The sequence below is a fragment of the Aspergillus fijiensis genome (genome assembly GCF_003184825.1).
Source record: "Aspergillus fijiensis CBS 313.89 unplaced genomic scaffold BO72scaffold_43, whole genome shotgun sequence".
Classification (NCBI taxonomy): Eukaryota; Fungi; Ascomycota; class Eurotiomycetes; order Eurotiales; family Aspergillaceae; genus Aspergillus; species Aspergillus fijiensis.
The window spans coordinates 124,581-140,268 of NW_024469019.1; the positions used below are offsets into that span (position 1 = coordinate 124,581).

At 45.1% G+C, this 15,688-nt stretch overlaps 5 protein-coding genes across 5 annotated transcripts; 2 read left to right on the forward strand and 3 right to left on the reverse strand.

Annotated features, from left to right (window-relative positions):
- The first annotated feature begins 1,292 nt into the window (after positions 1-1,292).
- BO72DRAFT_434089 (dynamin-related GTPase DNM1) lies at positions 1,293-4,241 on the forward strand. The gene is made up of 3 exons (XM_040943226.1): positions 1,293-1,598; positions 1,686-3,677; positions 3,738-4,241. The coding sequence occupies exons 1-3, from the start codon at positions 1,500-1,502 to the stop codon at positions 4,050-4,052; spliced, it is 2,406 nt and encodes an 801-aa protein (XP_040798932.1). The 5' UTR covers positions 1,293-1,499; the 3' UTR covers positions 4,053-4,241.
- BO72DRAFT_450202 (putative UPD-GlcNAc transporter (Mnn2-2)) lies at positions 4,178-5,979 on the reverse strand. Its single transcript, XM_040945197.1, has 4 exons — positions 5,637-5,979; positions 5,560-5,585; positions 5,481-5,497; positions 4,178-5,416 (listed from the first exon to the last, which is right to left on the reverse strand). Exons 1-4 carry the CDS (start codon positions 5,907-5,909, stop codon positions 4,401-4,403), a joined length of 1,332 nt encoding a protein of 443 aa, XP_040798933.1. The 5' UTR covers positions 5,910-5,979; the 3' UTR covers positions 4,178-4,400.
- A 1,216-nt stretch (positions 5,980-7,195) lies between these two features.
- Positions 7,196-9,846, reverse strand: BO72DRAFT_434095 (putative cell cycle checkpoint protein Rad17; the record flags this gene model as incomplete). Its single annotated transcript, XM_040943227.1, has 3 exons — positions 7,196-7,780; positions 7,844-9,238; positions 9,337-9,846. The coding sequence occupies 3 exons, from the start codon at positions 9,844-9,846 to the stop codon at positions 7,439-7,441; spliced, it is 2,247 nt and encodes a 748-aa protein (XP_040798934.1). The 3' UTR covers positions 7,196-7,438.
- An 893-nt stretch (positions 9,847-10,739) lies between these two features.
- Positions 10,740-13,243, reverse strand: BO72DRAFT_450205 (ELMO/CED-12 family protein). The gene is made up of 3 exons (XM_040945198.1): positions 12,814-13,243; positions 11,366-12,731; positions 10,740-11,297 (listed from the first exon to the last, which is right to left on the reverse strand). Exons 1-3 carry the CDS (start codon positions 13,075-13,077, stop codon positions 10,831-10,833), a joined length of 2,097 nt encoding a protein of 698 aa, XP_040798935.1. The 5' UTR covers positions 13,078-13,243; the 3' UTR covers positions 10,740-10,830.
- Positions 13,244-14,294: 1,051 nt separating this feature from the next.
- BO72DRAFT_187646 (uncharacterized protein) lies at positions 14,295-15,505 on the forward strand. The gene is made up of 2 exons (XM_040939508.1): positions 14,295-14,460; positions 14,559-15,505. The coding sequence occupies exons 1-2, from the start codon at positions 14,375-14,377 to the stop codon at positions 15,127-15,129; spliced, it is 657 nt and encodes a 218-aa protein (XP_040798936.1). The 5' UTR covers positions 14,295-14,374; the 3' UTR covers positions 15,130-15,505.
- The last annotated feature ends 183 nt before the right edge of the window (positions 15,506-15,688 follow it).

Here is a 15,688-nt window from a genome sequence, read left to right on the forward strand (position 1 = left end):
AATAGAAATAAAACAGAAAATAAATTATAATAATACTAAAATATAAGTAAAACAAGATAAAAATAAAAATATAATAATAAAATCAAATAATAATAAAAAACTTTATAAAATATAATTATATTATTATTATTATAAAAAGATATTATATTTTTAAAACAGAATAGTACTAATTTATAAAATACTAATCTAAAATTAGTCTAATTTTATAATAGTTTTATCTACTAGTATTATCTATATTGAACTATTTAAAATAATAAATAAAATAATAATATTATATTATTTATATACTGCTGAGAATAGTTATATATAAAAAAGTCTAATTATTATGAATAATTTTTAATATTCTAGTTAATTATCTATAAGTCTCTTTTGTTTTTTTTATATAATAGTTATAATATCAACAACTTTAATCTTTTTTATATATTTAATTTTTTTACTAGACTATAGAAGAGTAAGAACTAGTTTTTTGAACTAATTAGCCTGCTACTGTTCTATATCTAACTGATCCCTTTCCCTTAACACACAGAGCACCCTCGGGTACATATTCTAAAGAATAATTGTTGCACCATTGGCAAAAGGACTAGAATATAAAACTAATAGCTCTATACTGCGTATATTATATAAATTTATATTAATATAGGACTCAGACAGATTGGACTTTTTTTAATAGTTCTTTAATAGTAGTTCTCTGAAGGTCGACGGGAGCCTCTTACTCACACTGTGATATTTTCTTTAACCTTGGTATGGAGTATTACTTTACATGGACAGATGACATTTATCGTATTCTAGAGCTGAAATATGAAAAGTATCTGGGATTGCCAGTCTGTACAGAGTATTATATAGTATATATTTAAACTAAAATTTCCTACTAATACCACCAATAATTCTAATGCTACCGGATGTAGAATTTTATGGGCGAAACATAGCTGAGGGAGCTTGAAGTAATGATATTAGAATACTTTCTATAACAAGAGTTTCCAGAAATCCTTCTTTTACTATAATATTTAATTAGGTGCAGGAGTCTGCACAGAGGGCGGCAGAACGGCCAAAAAAGCAGATATTAAGATTATAAACTGTATAAAACCTTATTACCTATAATAGTGATCATGACAATAAAGCGTTCTACTTCGCCTTTAGAGATTTAGCACTGGTGGTATCTGCATTACTGCCGGTATTGATAGCAAACCACATCATAGGGTATTGCTCTTATTGCTTAGTCATAGCACGTGACAGGATCATTCTCATACAGAGTAAGTTATAACTTGCATTTGCCAGAATATACATAAATAGTTCTGAGAGAACCACACTATATACAGCTGGGTCATGCATTAGCATAGCATTTTCGCACCTCGGAACAGGTTCGATATCCTCGGTTCGAACAAGAATCCCTCTAATCATCCCATATTTATGTCGTTAGACCTCTTCAAATCTTTCAGCGGATTCTCCCCAAACCCAAGCATCTCGAAGAGCAGTGTTTGCTTCCATCACTGCATTGAAGCATGGCAGCCCTCAGTGAGGACTTACTTATCACCGTCAACAAGCTACAGGACCTTGTCTTCAACACCATTGGAAATGACTCCCTTGATCTACCCCAGATTGTGAGTGAACATCGCCCATGGCCTGTTCTTTGCTGTGTCTTTTGCGACATACAATAAGACCATAGCAAACCTAACTATTTCCTACAGGTCGTTGTCGGCTCTCAATCCTCCGGAAAGTCATCTGTTCTTGAAAACATCGTTGGCAGAGATTTCCTGCCGAGAGGAAGCGGTATAGTGACAAGAAGACCCTTGATTCTTCAACTCATAAACATACCCAGCGAACGGCACGATAGACCTGAAGGTGACGAAGTTCACATACCTCACACTGCTGCAAGTGTTGCAGGACAAAATGAGTGGGCAGAATTCCACCATCTTCCCGGCCGCAAATTCGATGACTTTGCTCTCGTGAAGCAGGAAATCGAAGCCGAGACAGCAAGGATAGCGGGGAGCAACAAGGGCATAAATAGACAGCCCATAAATCTCAAGATTTTCTCACCCCATGTCCTCAATCTCACCATGGTTGACCTGCCGGGATTGACGAAGGTGCCTATTGGAGATCAACCGTCGGATATTGAAAAGCAAACACGGGCATTGATTCTGGAATATATAGCCAAGCCTAACAGCATCATTCTGGCAGTATCCCCTGCCAATGTCGACCTTGTGAACTCTGAAGCCTTAAAGCTTGCGCGACAGGTTGATCCCATGGGTCGAAGGACGATCGGTGTCTTGACGAAGCTGGACCTCATGGATCATGGCACTAATGCCATGGATATCCTCTCTGGCCGCGTCTATCCACTGAAATTGGGCTTCATCGGCGTCGTCAATCGCTCTCAACAAGATATTCAATCTGGGAAATCATTGTCTGACGCACTGCAGGCTGAGCTGGACTTTTTCAGACACCATCCTGCGTATCGCAACATGGCAAACCGATGCGGCACTCAATTCTTAGCAAAGACCTTGAACACGACTCTTATGTCCCACATCCGCGATCGGCTTCCTGATATCAAAGCACGCCTTAATACTCTCATGGGACAAACACAACAAGAGCTTGCAAGCTATGGCAACAAGCAGTTCAGCGGCAAGGAACACCGCGGCTCGTTGATATTGCAATTGATGACGCGCTTTGCATCATCGTTCATATCTTCGATCGATGGAACCTCCTCCGAGATCTCTACCAAGGAACTCTGCGGTGGCGCTAGAATATACTATATATTCAACTCTGTTTTCGGCAATTCCCTTGAAACGATAGATCCCACTCACAACCTGACTGTCTCCGATATCAGGACGGCCATCCGAAATTCAACTGGCCCTCGCCCGAGTCTATTTGTCCCGGAGCTTGCCTTTGATTTGCTTGTAAAACCTCAGATCAAGATGCTGGAAGCTCCTAGTCAGAGGTGCGTCGAACTCGTTTATGAAGAGCTTATCAAGATCTGCCATACATGTGGTTCACAGGAGCTGCTTCGTTTTCCGCGTTTGCAAGCAAAATTGATTGAAGTCGTATCCGATCTCCTTCGTGAACGCTTGGGCCCTTGCTCAGGATACGTGGAGTCCCTTATATCAATCCAACGAGCCTACATAAACACCAATCATCCCAACTTTCTTGGTGCAGCGGCAGCAATGTCATCCGTCATTCAAAACAAACAGGAGCAGGAAAGGAAAGCAGCTCTGGCAGAGGATAGAAGAAAAAGGGAAAAGCGCCGGCTCAAGGAACTTGGGGGGTTGAATGGCAACAACGCTGCTTCCTTGGAAGATGACGAAAATCCGCAATCCGAAATCAAGCCACCGAACGTCTCTAGCAGAAGCCAATCCGTGCAGGGTGCTAGAAGCATGTCTCCTCACCTCGGCAAAGCCCAAGACGGCGGCATTTCAGCTACACTGAATGGAACGCATTCGAACGCCTCGGCCACGTTTGGAGCAACGAACACTACCCGTGATTCATTCTTAAATTACTTTTTTGGCAAGGACGGCGTGCACCCAGTCACCTCGCTACCGCAGGTCTCAAACACAAATAGACAGACTTTAAGCCCCCATGAGGCCAGTGTCAGCCATGGTTTGCGGCGGGCAGATCTGCGGTCTCCGATCATGCCGCCGGACGATTATATTACCCCTGTGGAACAATCCAGTGATGTTGGTATTTCTGTGAGTCGACTATTTGGTATTTTTATATTGAAAGAATAACAGCTAACCAACAAAACTTAGCCAAAGGATGACTCTGATTCCTCTTTGTCTGAACGTGAGATTTTGGAAACAGAATTGATCCGCCGATTGATCTCTTCATACTTTAACATTGTCAGGGAAACGATCGCGGACCAGGTGCCCAAGGCCATCATGCATCTGCTGGTCAATCACAGCAAAGATGTTGTGCAGAATAGGCTTGTTAGCGAGCTCTATAAGGAAGATCTGTTTGGCGAACTTCTATACGAGGATGATGGAATTAAAGCGGAGAGAGAAAAGTGTGAAAAACTTCTCGACACATACAAGGAGGCAGCGAAGATTGTGGGTGAGGTCTTGTAGAACGTTTGATCCAGCAAGGTCAGACGCAGGCTATTAAGAAGCATTTGATGACATTGCTTTTTACGGTGTTCACTATCTGAAATCGCCAAGCATAGCCGTTCTCTAGGAGAAAAACAATACCGTGGCACTGTTGTATTGTATACTAAGATGTTTTCCTCTCACAAAGTCTCTAATCAAGTCAACCCTAATAGCATAGACTCCTTAGTGCTATCAATTTCAGTTTGCAGGTACATCAGATTGTGTAGAAATGCATCGAAGATGCAATACAGCAGATTTAAACATTGCAAGCGGACAAAAGAGCCTAGTGATATCTAGACAATAAAATCATCTGACACATTAGATTTGAGTTTAATCTTTCTTCAGATGTGATCTTCTGCCACGTGCCCCTTCATAGCCATATAAGGCACCACCGAGAAATACCAATAGGGCACCGACAATGACTCCTGGCGTGAGAGAATTTCCAAAAATATATATAGACAACAAGAGTGAGGCGAGTTTGCGAATGTTCAGAACGATAGTGACGGTTAGCGAAGACGTTTTTGCAGACAAAAGATGTACCCCACGAATGCACAAGTATTGAGTCAATGCATTTAACATAAGGTACATCAGGCGGGTTGGTATTGCTGCGAGAATTAATTGCAGAGGGTCAGAATCCAGTTTCAGTACTGAAAGCCGGACAAGTTTGCTGGCAATCGATGCTATAAATGGTGAACTGCAGTGCCCCTTTGTTGTTGTTGTAGAATTCTGATATAGAACTGCTCCATTCGACGTATGCGAAAAGAATAATGCTCGCCATTGAGTGGCGACTTGCGGATAAGTGGGCAAAAAGAGAGGCAGTGAGAGTACATGAGAATAGAAGAGAGCCTCTTTCCAGTGGTTCCGGCCATATACCTCGTAAAGTCGATCAGCGTAGATGCCCTGAAAGGCAGACAGGACCATTGCTACAGCAAGAACTGTAAATCCTGTCATCGTTGACACCGTCGATGCGCCTTGAACGTTGACTGATCGACCTTTCGCTCTGGCATCTGCCAGTGCCGCAGCAACGACGCCCAATGTAAGCATGAGCACAGAAAGCATCTGACCCCGTGTGTACCGCTTAGCATTGAATATGTAACCTATGACCATAGACGCCACAGGGCCTCCCGACCTAAGGATGATATGTAGGGGAACGGATATCTTGTACGCGAATGCCCAGTTGTTTAAGAGGTTGACGCTGATGAAGAAAGCTGTATAGACAACCCAGGATCTCAGAGGGATGGCACGCGGTCTAAGGTACAAGGAGCGAAACCCGGCAGACGGAGAAATGAAATCTGGAACGGCGACGACTGCAGTCAGGAGGAATTGGGCGAGCGTTATCAGGGGACCTCGAAAATTATCAGTACAGAAGCGAATCGGAATATCAACAGTGGGCGAGCAATCATTATTTACCGGAGCTAGGCTGTTCTCTAGGAGGTTGGGAGGTCAGTATATCCTTCTTCTATGCATCCGAGTACACCAATCAACTTACTTGATAATTGCCTCGAGCGCGAAGACCTTTAGTTCAGACATCAGTAAGAGTGCTTTCCTGCCTTGGAATTAACTCACATTAGCACAGCAACCACCAAAGATCAGGGAAAACGTCAACGTCAAGTTCGACCATCTCAGTAGCGCTGAAGTGGCCAAGCCACTCCCAGCGCTGCGCAAGTCTTCGGATTCCGCTCCTCCAAACCCTCCATACTTCCCGTTGTTGCGACTAACAATACACTTTTGAGTTTCCAATTCCCGTGGGTTGGTTGTGAGGAGGTCGACATCTGATGCTTGCTGGTTGAGGCTGGAGTGGACCCGTGGATGATCTCTGTTCATCTGTATTAGCGGCATTCCGTCTACAGCCCATTCCTTTTAGACAAAACACGGCGCAGTTGATCCCGGAGACCAAGGGAGTATTGCGTTGGAGAAAGGCGGTTGGTAAGTAACAAATGCCCAGAGCCCTAGCCGACACGCAGCCTCTGGACCAGGAACTTAGCTCCTAAAGCCCTGGCATTGTTCTGATTGGTTCAGTTAGCTATGCACGTACTTGTAAGTCAGTCAATTCGGTAATATAACAAACATTAAGCCAAGTGCTATGTAAAATAAGTTACTTAGACAGGGTGACCCTTCCACTTAACTACTAGTTGAACTGACTAGCCTACTTTGGTCCGGCTTACTCAGAATTGATAACTACGTTAATTAACTAATATTAAGTTAGTTAACTCAACTAGTTAGTTATACTTACATATTCCAAGTCCAGAAGTTGGTAGCTGCTTCACGCTTTTAGGAGGGCCTCCAAGGGTGACGAACACTGATTGTTCTGCTGGATTACCAAGGTAGGTCAGTGGTTGTTGTAGTCTGGACATACAAAAAATACCTAGGACCTCGGACTTGCGCTGAGTTCCCAATGCTGGAGGGCGCCCAGGGCCCCTTCTGCTCCGCTTTTGTTATCTCTATTCCCTGTAATTCTCAATATACTCCTCTTGAGCCTCTTGTGGTATAGTTATAGCTCCACCGTGCTATATCTAAGCAAGAAGATGTTTATATAAGAATAAATACGGGCCTGCTTTGTTTACTCTTTCTCTTTTTCTCTCTCTCTCTTACCGCTCTTGCTGTCCATATAGATGTTGATTCTTACTATACACAAACTGATCACTGACTAGTCAGTGCTTAGAAATAAGTAGAAACAACCTGGACTGGGCCGTATATTGCTAGACCTCTTACATATAATGATTAGACGGGTTGAATACAGGTTACCTGAGTAAGTAAAGTGTTAGTACTATGTTGAACAAGCTACCGGTGGTCAAGGCTGTGTAATATGTAATACATATATGAGAATAAACCATACTAGTTTTACCAACTTTGATTCCGAGTATATCAAATTTTATATATAATGTTATGTATAAGAATAATTACTCTAGGAAACAGATTGCCCCAGCGGCTTTCCCAGCATAATTCGACCGAACGGGAGCATGTAGGGATAAAATTACGGGCAGTACGGATAACAGATCTTGCTGTATATTCAGGCCCCGTATATGTATACCACGCAACTGTACTGACAGTGGAATAGCGTTTACCACCAGCGTCTTCCAAGATTCAGAAAAAAGGAACCAACCCGTATATCATGCCTAACGAATGATTCTGTGACTGATACGTGACCTCGAGCCAAGCTTTGTCCTAGACCCGTACTATTAGAGCTAATGCTATTCTATTTATTCGAAGGGAAACTGTTTCGGGTAAACAAAAGTTTGATAAGAGGATACACGGAAGGATTATTGTTCGCAGTCGGGGCTTACTTTACACCAGATCATGTGGAAGAGACCCAAACGCTTGAATCAAGGCAAGGATACCAAGCATGACAAGATCATTGAAACAAGTTCTCAGTCTTCGTCTATGATTTCATCATCACTCAGAGTAAGCTCTCTCTCATCAGTCACAGACGGTAGATGAGACTCTAAAGTGTTATCCCAGCCTCGAATCCTTGTTTTCGGTATTTCTCCCAATAGTCCGACATTCGCACCAGGTGCCCCTAATTCACCGAAGAAGGTACGTGCTTTGTTGGACGCTTGCGGCTGGAGCCTGGTGAGTTTCGTAATCTTCTCGAGTTCCTGGCCTTCACTGGCTCCTCTGAATAAACATGCCATATACGGCAATTGATGAAGTATAAGGTCACTGCGCGGTATCATGGTTGCTGTCACTGTCTGGCTTACATTCCGAGCGCCCTCGTGAATGAAATTGTTGCTAGTGCCCAGCTCCTTCTCGCTGAGGGGAGTAGTAGATTCAACTATTGAGCCTGGGGCAGGGTAACTAATCGAGCTCAAGAGCCTGCTTGACCACAAAGCTACGAGGCCTTCAACCTCCTCCATAATATGCAGTGACCGCAAAGAAGTCGGGTAAAGAAGTTGTTGGCTATGTCTTGGAGTCCCAATACCATCATTGAATGGACTCTTTCGTGACACTGGATAAGGAAGGGCGAATAGTAGCCCACGAGCGGCAACTTGGTAGCTGATTTCTTGCTGCCGCAAAGTCTCAACCGCAGCACTATTTCTAGTTGCATGTATGAAGAACCTATTTGTCCTTTTGGAAATAGGATACAACAAGTCGCTATCCGAAAGCGCACTAATGCAATCGTCAAGGCACTCTGTGAATGAGGCACCATCGCAAGATGGAACATAGTTCTCATGCAAAGTACTGATGAAAGTTTGTGTATCGGTACCGGTCTCATTATATAGTTCGTTGACCTGCACCTGTGATATTCTCGGCCGTCCATACTGACGCAAGTAGCTTGGTGGCATAACAAGCTGACCATCTTTCTTAGAGCTTGGATCGTCACGCTTGTTATACACAACCTTCCCAACAGCATGGAACAACCCCAGAGTGGTCTCTCGTTGGGTTATGAGCCCGAGTGCCTGTTCCTCCACCGAAGTAAGAGTGGGTGCTCTCCGGGAGGCTTTCCTGACCTTAGACGGTTTCTTCATCACGGCAAAATTACTGGACTTCAGGCAGATGAATTCAAGCCTGGCAGCCGCACTTCGAATATCCCCGTACTGAGATAGGCTGCGCATTGTAGCGGGTGATAGTGCTCGTTCAGATTTAGAAACGCGGCCTTCCTTCTCTAAGATCAAATTTAAGGCTCTGAACATGAATGTGGGAGCTATACTATTGAAGTCAATAATTCTTGTTCCTGGATGATTGCAGATCGCCGGGCCTAGCAATCGATGAGCTGTGATGTTATCTGAAAAAGAAGAGCATGAGTCGAGAAGTGTCTCTGAGATAATTATGACCATTGGAGAGCAGGGCACTATGTCCTTCTCTCGAGCAGAGCCTGCCGTTACTAGGTACCGCTGAACAGCCATCCTGAACAGAGATAGATTAGAAGATTGCGTTATTAGTGAAGGGAATTCCTCAATCAGTATTAAACGCCGTCGCGGCGAAAAGCCCTCTATGGCGCCCCTTTGACCTTCGGAGAAATTGCTCGGCAGGTCAAGGTCGAGGCCAGGGAGCTCATTAGCCCTCTCCAGAAAATCACCAAATTGTAAGGCGACGGAATTCGGCAAGTTGGTGACAGAGTCAGATGCCGCTGGATTTCTCCATTCAATTATCTCAAACCCCAGAGTCTCTGACAGAATGGAAACCGTGGTTGTCTTGCCACTTCCTGAAGGACCACGGAGGATAAGTAACTTCCGCCATTGTCAGTAATGAATAGTTTGAACTCGATGTTATACATAGTCGAAAACATGATAAAGGAAGGCATTCAACAAATGGCCAGGTTACATACCCGTTCACCCGTCCCACGGAATGCATTATTCAGCCAAGTTTTCACATCGGAGATCTTCCTGCTATGAACTGCCAGTTCACTTATATCTTTTGGAGGGAATCTCTGAGCCCACGGCAAGACTGCATGATCTGCATTGAACGGGCGAAAGAGTCGAGGTTGGGAATAACAAACGGGGGGGATGACGAATCGTTTGGTAGTGTTGGAGCTTTGACTATAGGGCAGTTCCTTCTGATGAAATGGACGAGCACCTTCCCGATCGTTGGCAACATTTCTGACGTCCTCGCGTAGACAGGTACCATCGTCTGCAAAATGTTGTGTAAATATCTCATCAAAAGAGTCATAGTCATCTTCAATGACGTCGTCAAATGGGCCTGGTGCTTCCATTGCTATGTTCGTCTTCGCATACTCATTCGTCTCAGGACGAGATTTCTGGCCGGACTTTGCAGGGTCGCAAAAATCGAGTGGGGTGGATTGTGTTAAAGAGAGATCTGAAGGTGCTTTGCGTTTCATCCTCGCTATGGTGAACGCCGCCTCCAGCTTGACGGATGGAAGACCCAATCAAGCAAGACAAGGACTCAGACAAGCGAACAGACTAGAATGGTTGTCGTCGCAGAGTTTTCACCGCTGTGGTCTCCCCAGCTTCATCACAACCTCTGCCGTAGCTAAGCTAGGTACATGTACATCCGTTCGTTGTCCATGGAAACTAACGTGACCATGGCCTGGATGGAAGGATGCGGCTCATGACGAGTGATCAAACGGAAAGAGGACGGATGAGGACGATACAATGACTGCAGCGGGCGAGGATCGTCAGCGAGGCCAGGCCGAATCATAGGACCCTGAGTTCCGGGATGTCGATAGAGCTTCGGGAGATTGGTGGTCCAACCTGTGTCCCGAACCGTGGCCGGATAGTTTTGCCGAGCCGAACAAGTTTCTATGTAGCCTGAGGTTATAACGCTATGTACAGTAACCTACTACATGTCCCTTCCATGTGTGGGCAATGGTGTTTTGTACGGCTCACATCCTGACCGCCTGCTCTCCTTGGCCGTTCTGCCGCCCTTCCGCACGGATTCCCGTACTCCATCAAAAGTCAAAACACTACAGACTGCGTAGGGGGGGCCAATGGTCCCCCCGCTCACCGCTTGTATGTACTCGGTAAGGTGCCTTGAGAACGTCAAAGTGGGAATGGATCAGATAATTTGAGATCTGCCGGTTTTATCACAACCCATGATTGGCATTCGTGGAAGAGCTTCAGATCATGCCTATAGAGGAAGCGGTAGAGGTAAACGAAGGCGGTCATAAGAAGTTGCCACTGGCCCACATTTACGTTCTGAAGGCACCCGGCATAGTACTTGAAGAAGCTATTCGGTAAATAAAATTTACGAAAGATGCGAGACCTACGTAGGTATTATGCTTGGCATTATGGATTAGTAGAGAGAAGACCATGTAATGTCTTCTTAATATATGTATGCTCAATGCATATAATAAATGAACCCATCAAGGACCCCCGAAGACATCGTAATAAAAATCATTGTCGAGGCCTTCACGCGAAGGGACGCCCGGCGTCTCACTGACGAGTGCTAGGTCGTCGAAGCGAATGTTCAATAGACGGATTTTGAGCCCGTAGTCGCTGATTAGTTCTATTAATTTGCTTGTTTCTGCCGTGATAGGTTGCTGGTTAAGTAGCATTAGTAAACCATCGAGCCACTCTGATGCTAGGCTGGGGGACTGTGGATGCAAGTTTAGCAGTATGCACTCCCCGGGCGAAGACTTGCTGAGTTGTCGAGAATGATGGCTGGCGTCTTGTGTGCTGCCCTTCGTCCTTGCTGTATAATCAGGAAGGCCATGAATTGTTATCTTCATAGAAGGGTTGTTGTGGGGCCGGGTCTTCAGCGCTGATGGAAAGTATTCATCAGACAACTTCGAGACGTTGGATACCACGGAAGAAACAATGGAGAGGTCGACTGAGCGATACAGTAAGTGTTCAATAAAGCTCAAAGCGAGGGGTAAGTGCTAGGAAGGCCATACTCACTTTTATTTGGTAGAACGTCTACTTGAGGACTTACTTCCCGCCGATGCTCGAAGTCACCAAAGTGCAGAAATCGCCGATTATGCGATAGCTGAATATACCGCCAGGAGGGTTTTTTCGATGCCTGTTCCAAGTCCGAATCGTCTTCGTTCGGGAACCAACCGCCTCGAAGCAGAGATCTTATGCGCTGCTCTTTCACAAATTGAAGGGCCTCGTGGTATAGCTCTCCGCGCATATTTCGTAGATGTTGCCCCCAAGCATCTTCGTATGTAAACTCCATTAGTTCCATCTGTAACTCGCGAAGACGCCCGTAGTCAAAATTGACTATGTCTTCCTCCACATCTTGCACATCCTTGGTGCGAGGCGCCCTACCGACGATCGATTCAAGAAGCACACGAACGAGCTCCACGATCTTGTCATAATCTTCAATCTCGGCACCCGTGGTTTTCCATAGACGGAAGAACGCATGCAGCCCAGCGACATGCAATCGCGTCCAGTGTAACAGTAGAGGCTGAAATAGACTTTCAACATTCAAGCGAGAATCTATCAGCAAGGATGTTTTGACATCTTCTATCTCTGATCTGTCGACTTCAAAGTGATTGTAGAGAATACAGGTGACGGACAACGAAGCACGAGCAATTGGACAACGTTGATCTGCTGGCCTTGTCGATTGCTCCAGTATGATTTTCTGGAATTCATCTTGATTGTTTCTGACATAATCTGCCAAGTCCATGAGTCCCAGGAAGCCTGTACATTCAAATTGCATCACTGGACTTTCGGTTTCGAAGCCAAGTCGCCGCCACTTTTCTGGGTCATGGCGTTTAGATCGACGGACATCCTCACCGGTTTCAGTGCCCTTGTCACGACTTCGTTCCAAAGAACTAGCCACGTAAATCCCCTTCAACGCTCTTCTATGTTCTGGCTTCTCCAGATCCAGTGCAATGTCTCGCCATTTCCGCAAAAGAACTTTAGTAAGATATTGAAACTCGATCAGTGGATGTATGTGGTCCTGCATGGCACTTCCTTGCATCAGGGAGTATACTGCCCGTATGACTCCCAGATCCTGTAGCCTCTGAATGAATTTTGGCCACTCTAAATCTGTATCGTTTGTGACGGAGTCACGCATGAGTGAATTGATCAGTTGCAATGCATTGGCGCAGAGTGCATGGTCTGCGGAGGATAGTCTGCTGACAAGCATCTCCAGGAACTGCGGATAGATGGCAATTGCAGGCTTTAGCGCGCGAGATCCAAAGCCTCCAGTCTGCGTAATATCATCTCCTGCGTGCGGGTGTGACACTATGGACACTAGTATAGACATAGCGCCCCTTAGGATATTGACAAGGGGGTGTGTCACTATGAGCTCAACAACCTGAGATACAATGACTACCAGTCAGTCATTGTACAACAAATATTCGACGATACATTGACAAGGTCTTGATCGGGCCACCTACTCTTTCGACCACTTCCTGGTCTACGAAGTCCCAGCCCTTATCGACTTCTAGTAGTCTTGCGAAGCTTGTTAGGCTATATGCCAATGTGTTACCAGTTGCATATAAGATCAGATAGCGCAGCCTGACAAGTCCGCCTTCCGCAATGAATATATCGGCAAAAGAAGGGTCGCCAATGCTGCTCTGCAGCTTGAAAACTGCCATTTTGCGCACTCCATCTTCATCGCTCCCTAACCTCTCCACAAGTTCCGATATGCTATTCTCCATCGAGACTGTTTTGTGTGGTGCTTCAGTCTCTGGATTTGATCAAAGCCTGATTGATGCTCGAACTAAGCAGTATGTTTATTCAAGACGTTCGGTCGAGGAGGTGAGTTTCAAGTTTTACATCCTGTCGGGGTTGAAAAGTAGAAAGAGGGATAATCAGGAGGTGGGCTGCCAAGCAGCCGTACCTACTGTACTTTACTTGCTTCGCACCTTGAGTTAAGTTACGGCTGGAGCAAGCCATCCTAGTCAGCAATATGTTTCGAATCTCTCTCTATTTGTACGGTACGGGCGCAAATTAATTCCTCATCTAAGACGTCTAGAACTGCGTAGAGCTTGTCAATTTATCTGTGTCAAGCCCAGCATCAGCACTACTAAGCCAGGCGATTTACCATCTCTGCCAATGTCTGAATTCAATGTAAGTATAGGCCAAGTACAACAGTGTACTGGAAACTTCGTATTATTGCGCATTTACTGTACGTAAGTGTACGGCATATGACCGGGTTTTCGAACCCTGTTACGCTCTGCTCCGGACTCATAACTGCTGTTGACACCGGCCGTAATTCTAATGCTATCGAAGGTAAGTCTTATACAGTAGGCAGTGGAAGCTATACGCACTTTATACTGGGTATAAACACGGACTGATATATACCAGTATTGAGATATACTCTAATAATCCTAATAAAGAATAGAAACAAAACTCTCTAAAGAATTCTGATAGCAATACCTTCGACCCCTAAGAACCCCAAGAATCCCTAATATATCGTTAACCCCTAATATAACAGGACTTGTATTGTAAAAAACCTGTATTCTGTAATATAGTATCGGTAGCATAAAGTGTGTATAACCTATACCGCCTACTGTATAAGACTTAGCTCCGGTAGCAATAGAAATTCAACCGGTGTCAATAGCAGTTATCAGAGTTGGGTTAGCCTGGACATGTTAACTTAATGGACTGTGTGGAATGTAGGTATTCATACGCAGTACGTACCGTCGTACAGGAAGAGAAGTGGCCCGATCGAGTCGAGGAAAATTGGTACGTACCCGTGACCCCTGTGACCCTTCCTTTGACAAAGCAGCCATCTAATTTACATATTCGAACTATGAAAAGCTGCAGTACCAAATACTGCGTACCTTCTTAATTTCATCACTCCGGTTCTAGACCTCCAGTATACTTGGCCACTTTATGTTTCTCAGTGCTAAACAGCGACCTGCTTCGCATAGGTGGTGGTATTACCTAACACATACATGCTCCCCCCATTGAAGCTTATATTCCAGTCTTGATGCTATTCGAGTATCTACCATGCCACACATCCAAGCTGAGCCCGGCGACTTTTCTCTCCTAACACCCAACATGAAGAAAAGGACCCGTGACGATGTACTTGCTAGGTATGGTTTCGAGATTTGCCTACGGGACTGGGATTCTGCCATCACTTTTGGTACCGTGTAGGAGAAAAAAAGGCTGACTGCGGAATTCTGGTATGCAGCAAGAGAATAGTCTTGCCGCCTTTTCATGAAATAAGCCCTCAAATCCCTGCCAATTTGCTGGATATCGCAGAAGATAGTTACGAACAAGGTTTACGTCAACGGATTTTCGCGAAGAGACAGCGGCTTCAGAAACAATCGTCACCGACGCAATCACTAACACTTGCAACCTCGCATATCTCCTCTTCCCAAGTATCCTACCAAAGTCTCTCTCCAAAATCTCACCAACCGTCAACCTTCTGCTTACTCCCCTGTCATGTTTGTCATAGGCGGCCCACAACAAAGGAGACTCTAGGTGCCTATTCCAATTGCGAAATATGTGCGCAAAGAAGCTGTTATATTTGCCTCCGTTCATGTGATGCTGTTGACTGCAGTGGCTCGATCAATACGCCAGTAAAGCCCTCAGGCTTTATAGACGAGGATGGTCGTGGCATGAAGAGGCAGACTCGATCACGAAGAATTTGCTCATCGTGTGCAGTTGAAGGTCTGAATGAAACAGGTGCTGTAGCGGCAAGGTGTCTTGATTGTGTGCTAAATACGACGCCTCGATGGCAAACTATTCCACCCGGGTAGGAGAAGACTTGGATTCATAAAGATGTCTCGTGAGATCAGGCGCCCCTTTGCTGTGCGCCCACGCAAGCAGCAAGAGTGGGAATGTAAGCCACAAATTATTCATTCGACTGAAGGCGCTCGCTACGAGCCCCTGATGCTGAATGAGAGCCTATTATGACTGTCACATACAAAACCCTGAGGAGGCGGGGCCTGCCCAAATGTCCCGGTTATCAAGGATGCTTACAGCAGCGTTGAACGCATGAGTAGGCATCACCTGCAGACCACTAACAAGGCAATTCGGCATCGTGAATAGTCTTGCCCGATGGCTTTAAGCAGGAAGGGGGTGCGATGATTCCTAGCAAGACATGAAAAGAATCTCCCACCCTGGAATAGAACAACAGGGGGAGAGAGCCTAGGATCAGAAAGCAAGCATCAATAACTATGTGAGCGAAGCGCAAACATTGATCATGAATAGTTTCATCGATTGAATATATCTTTCGGCCAGTGATCACCTGGAAATCCTAGGAATAGTGGTTGTTATGGAGCAGCCCACCTGGCTCGAGAAATCTTACAAAGAAAA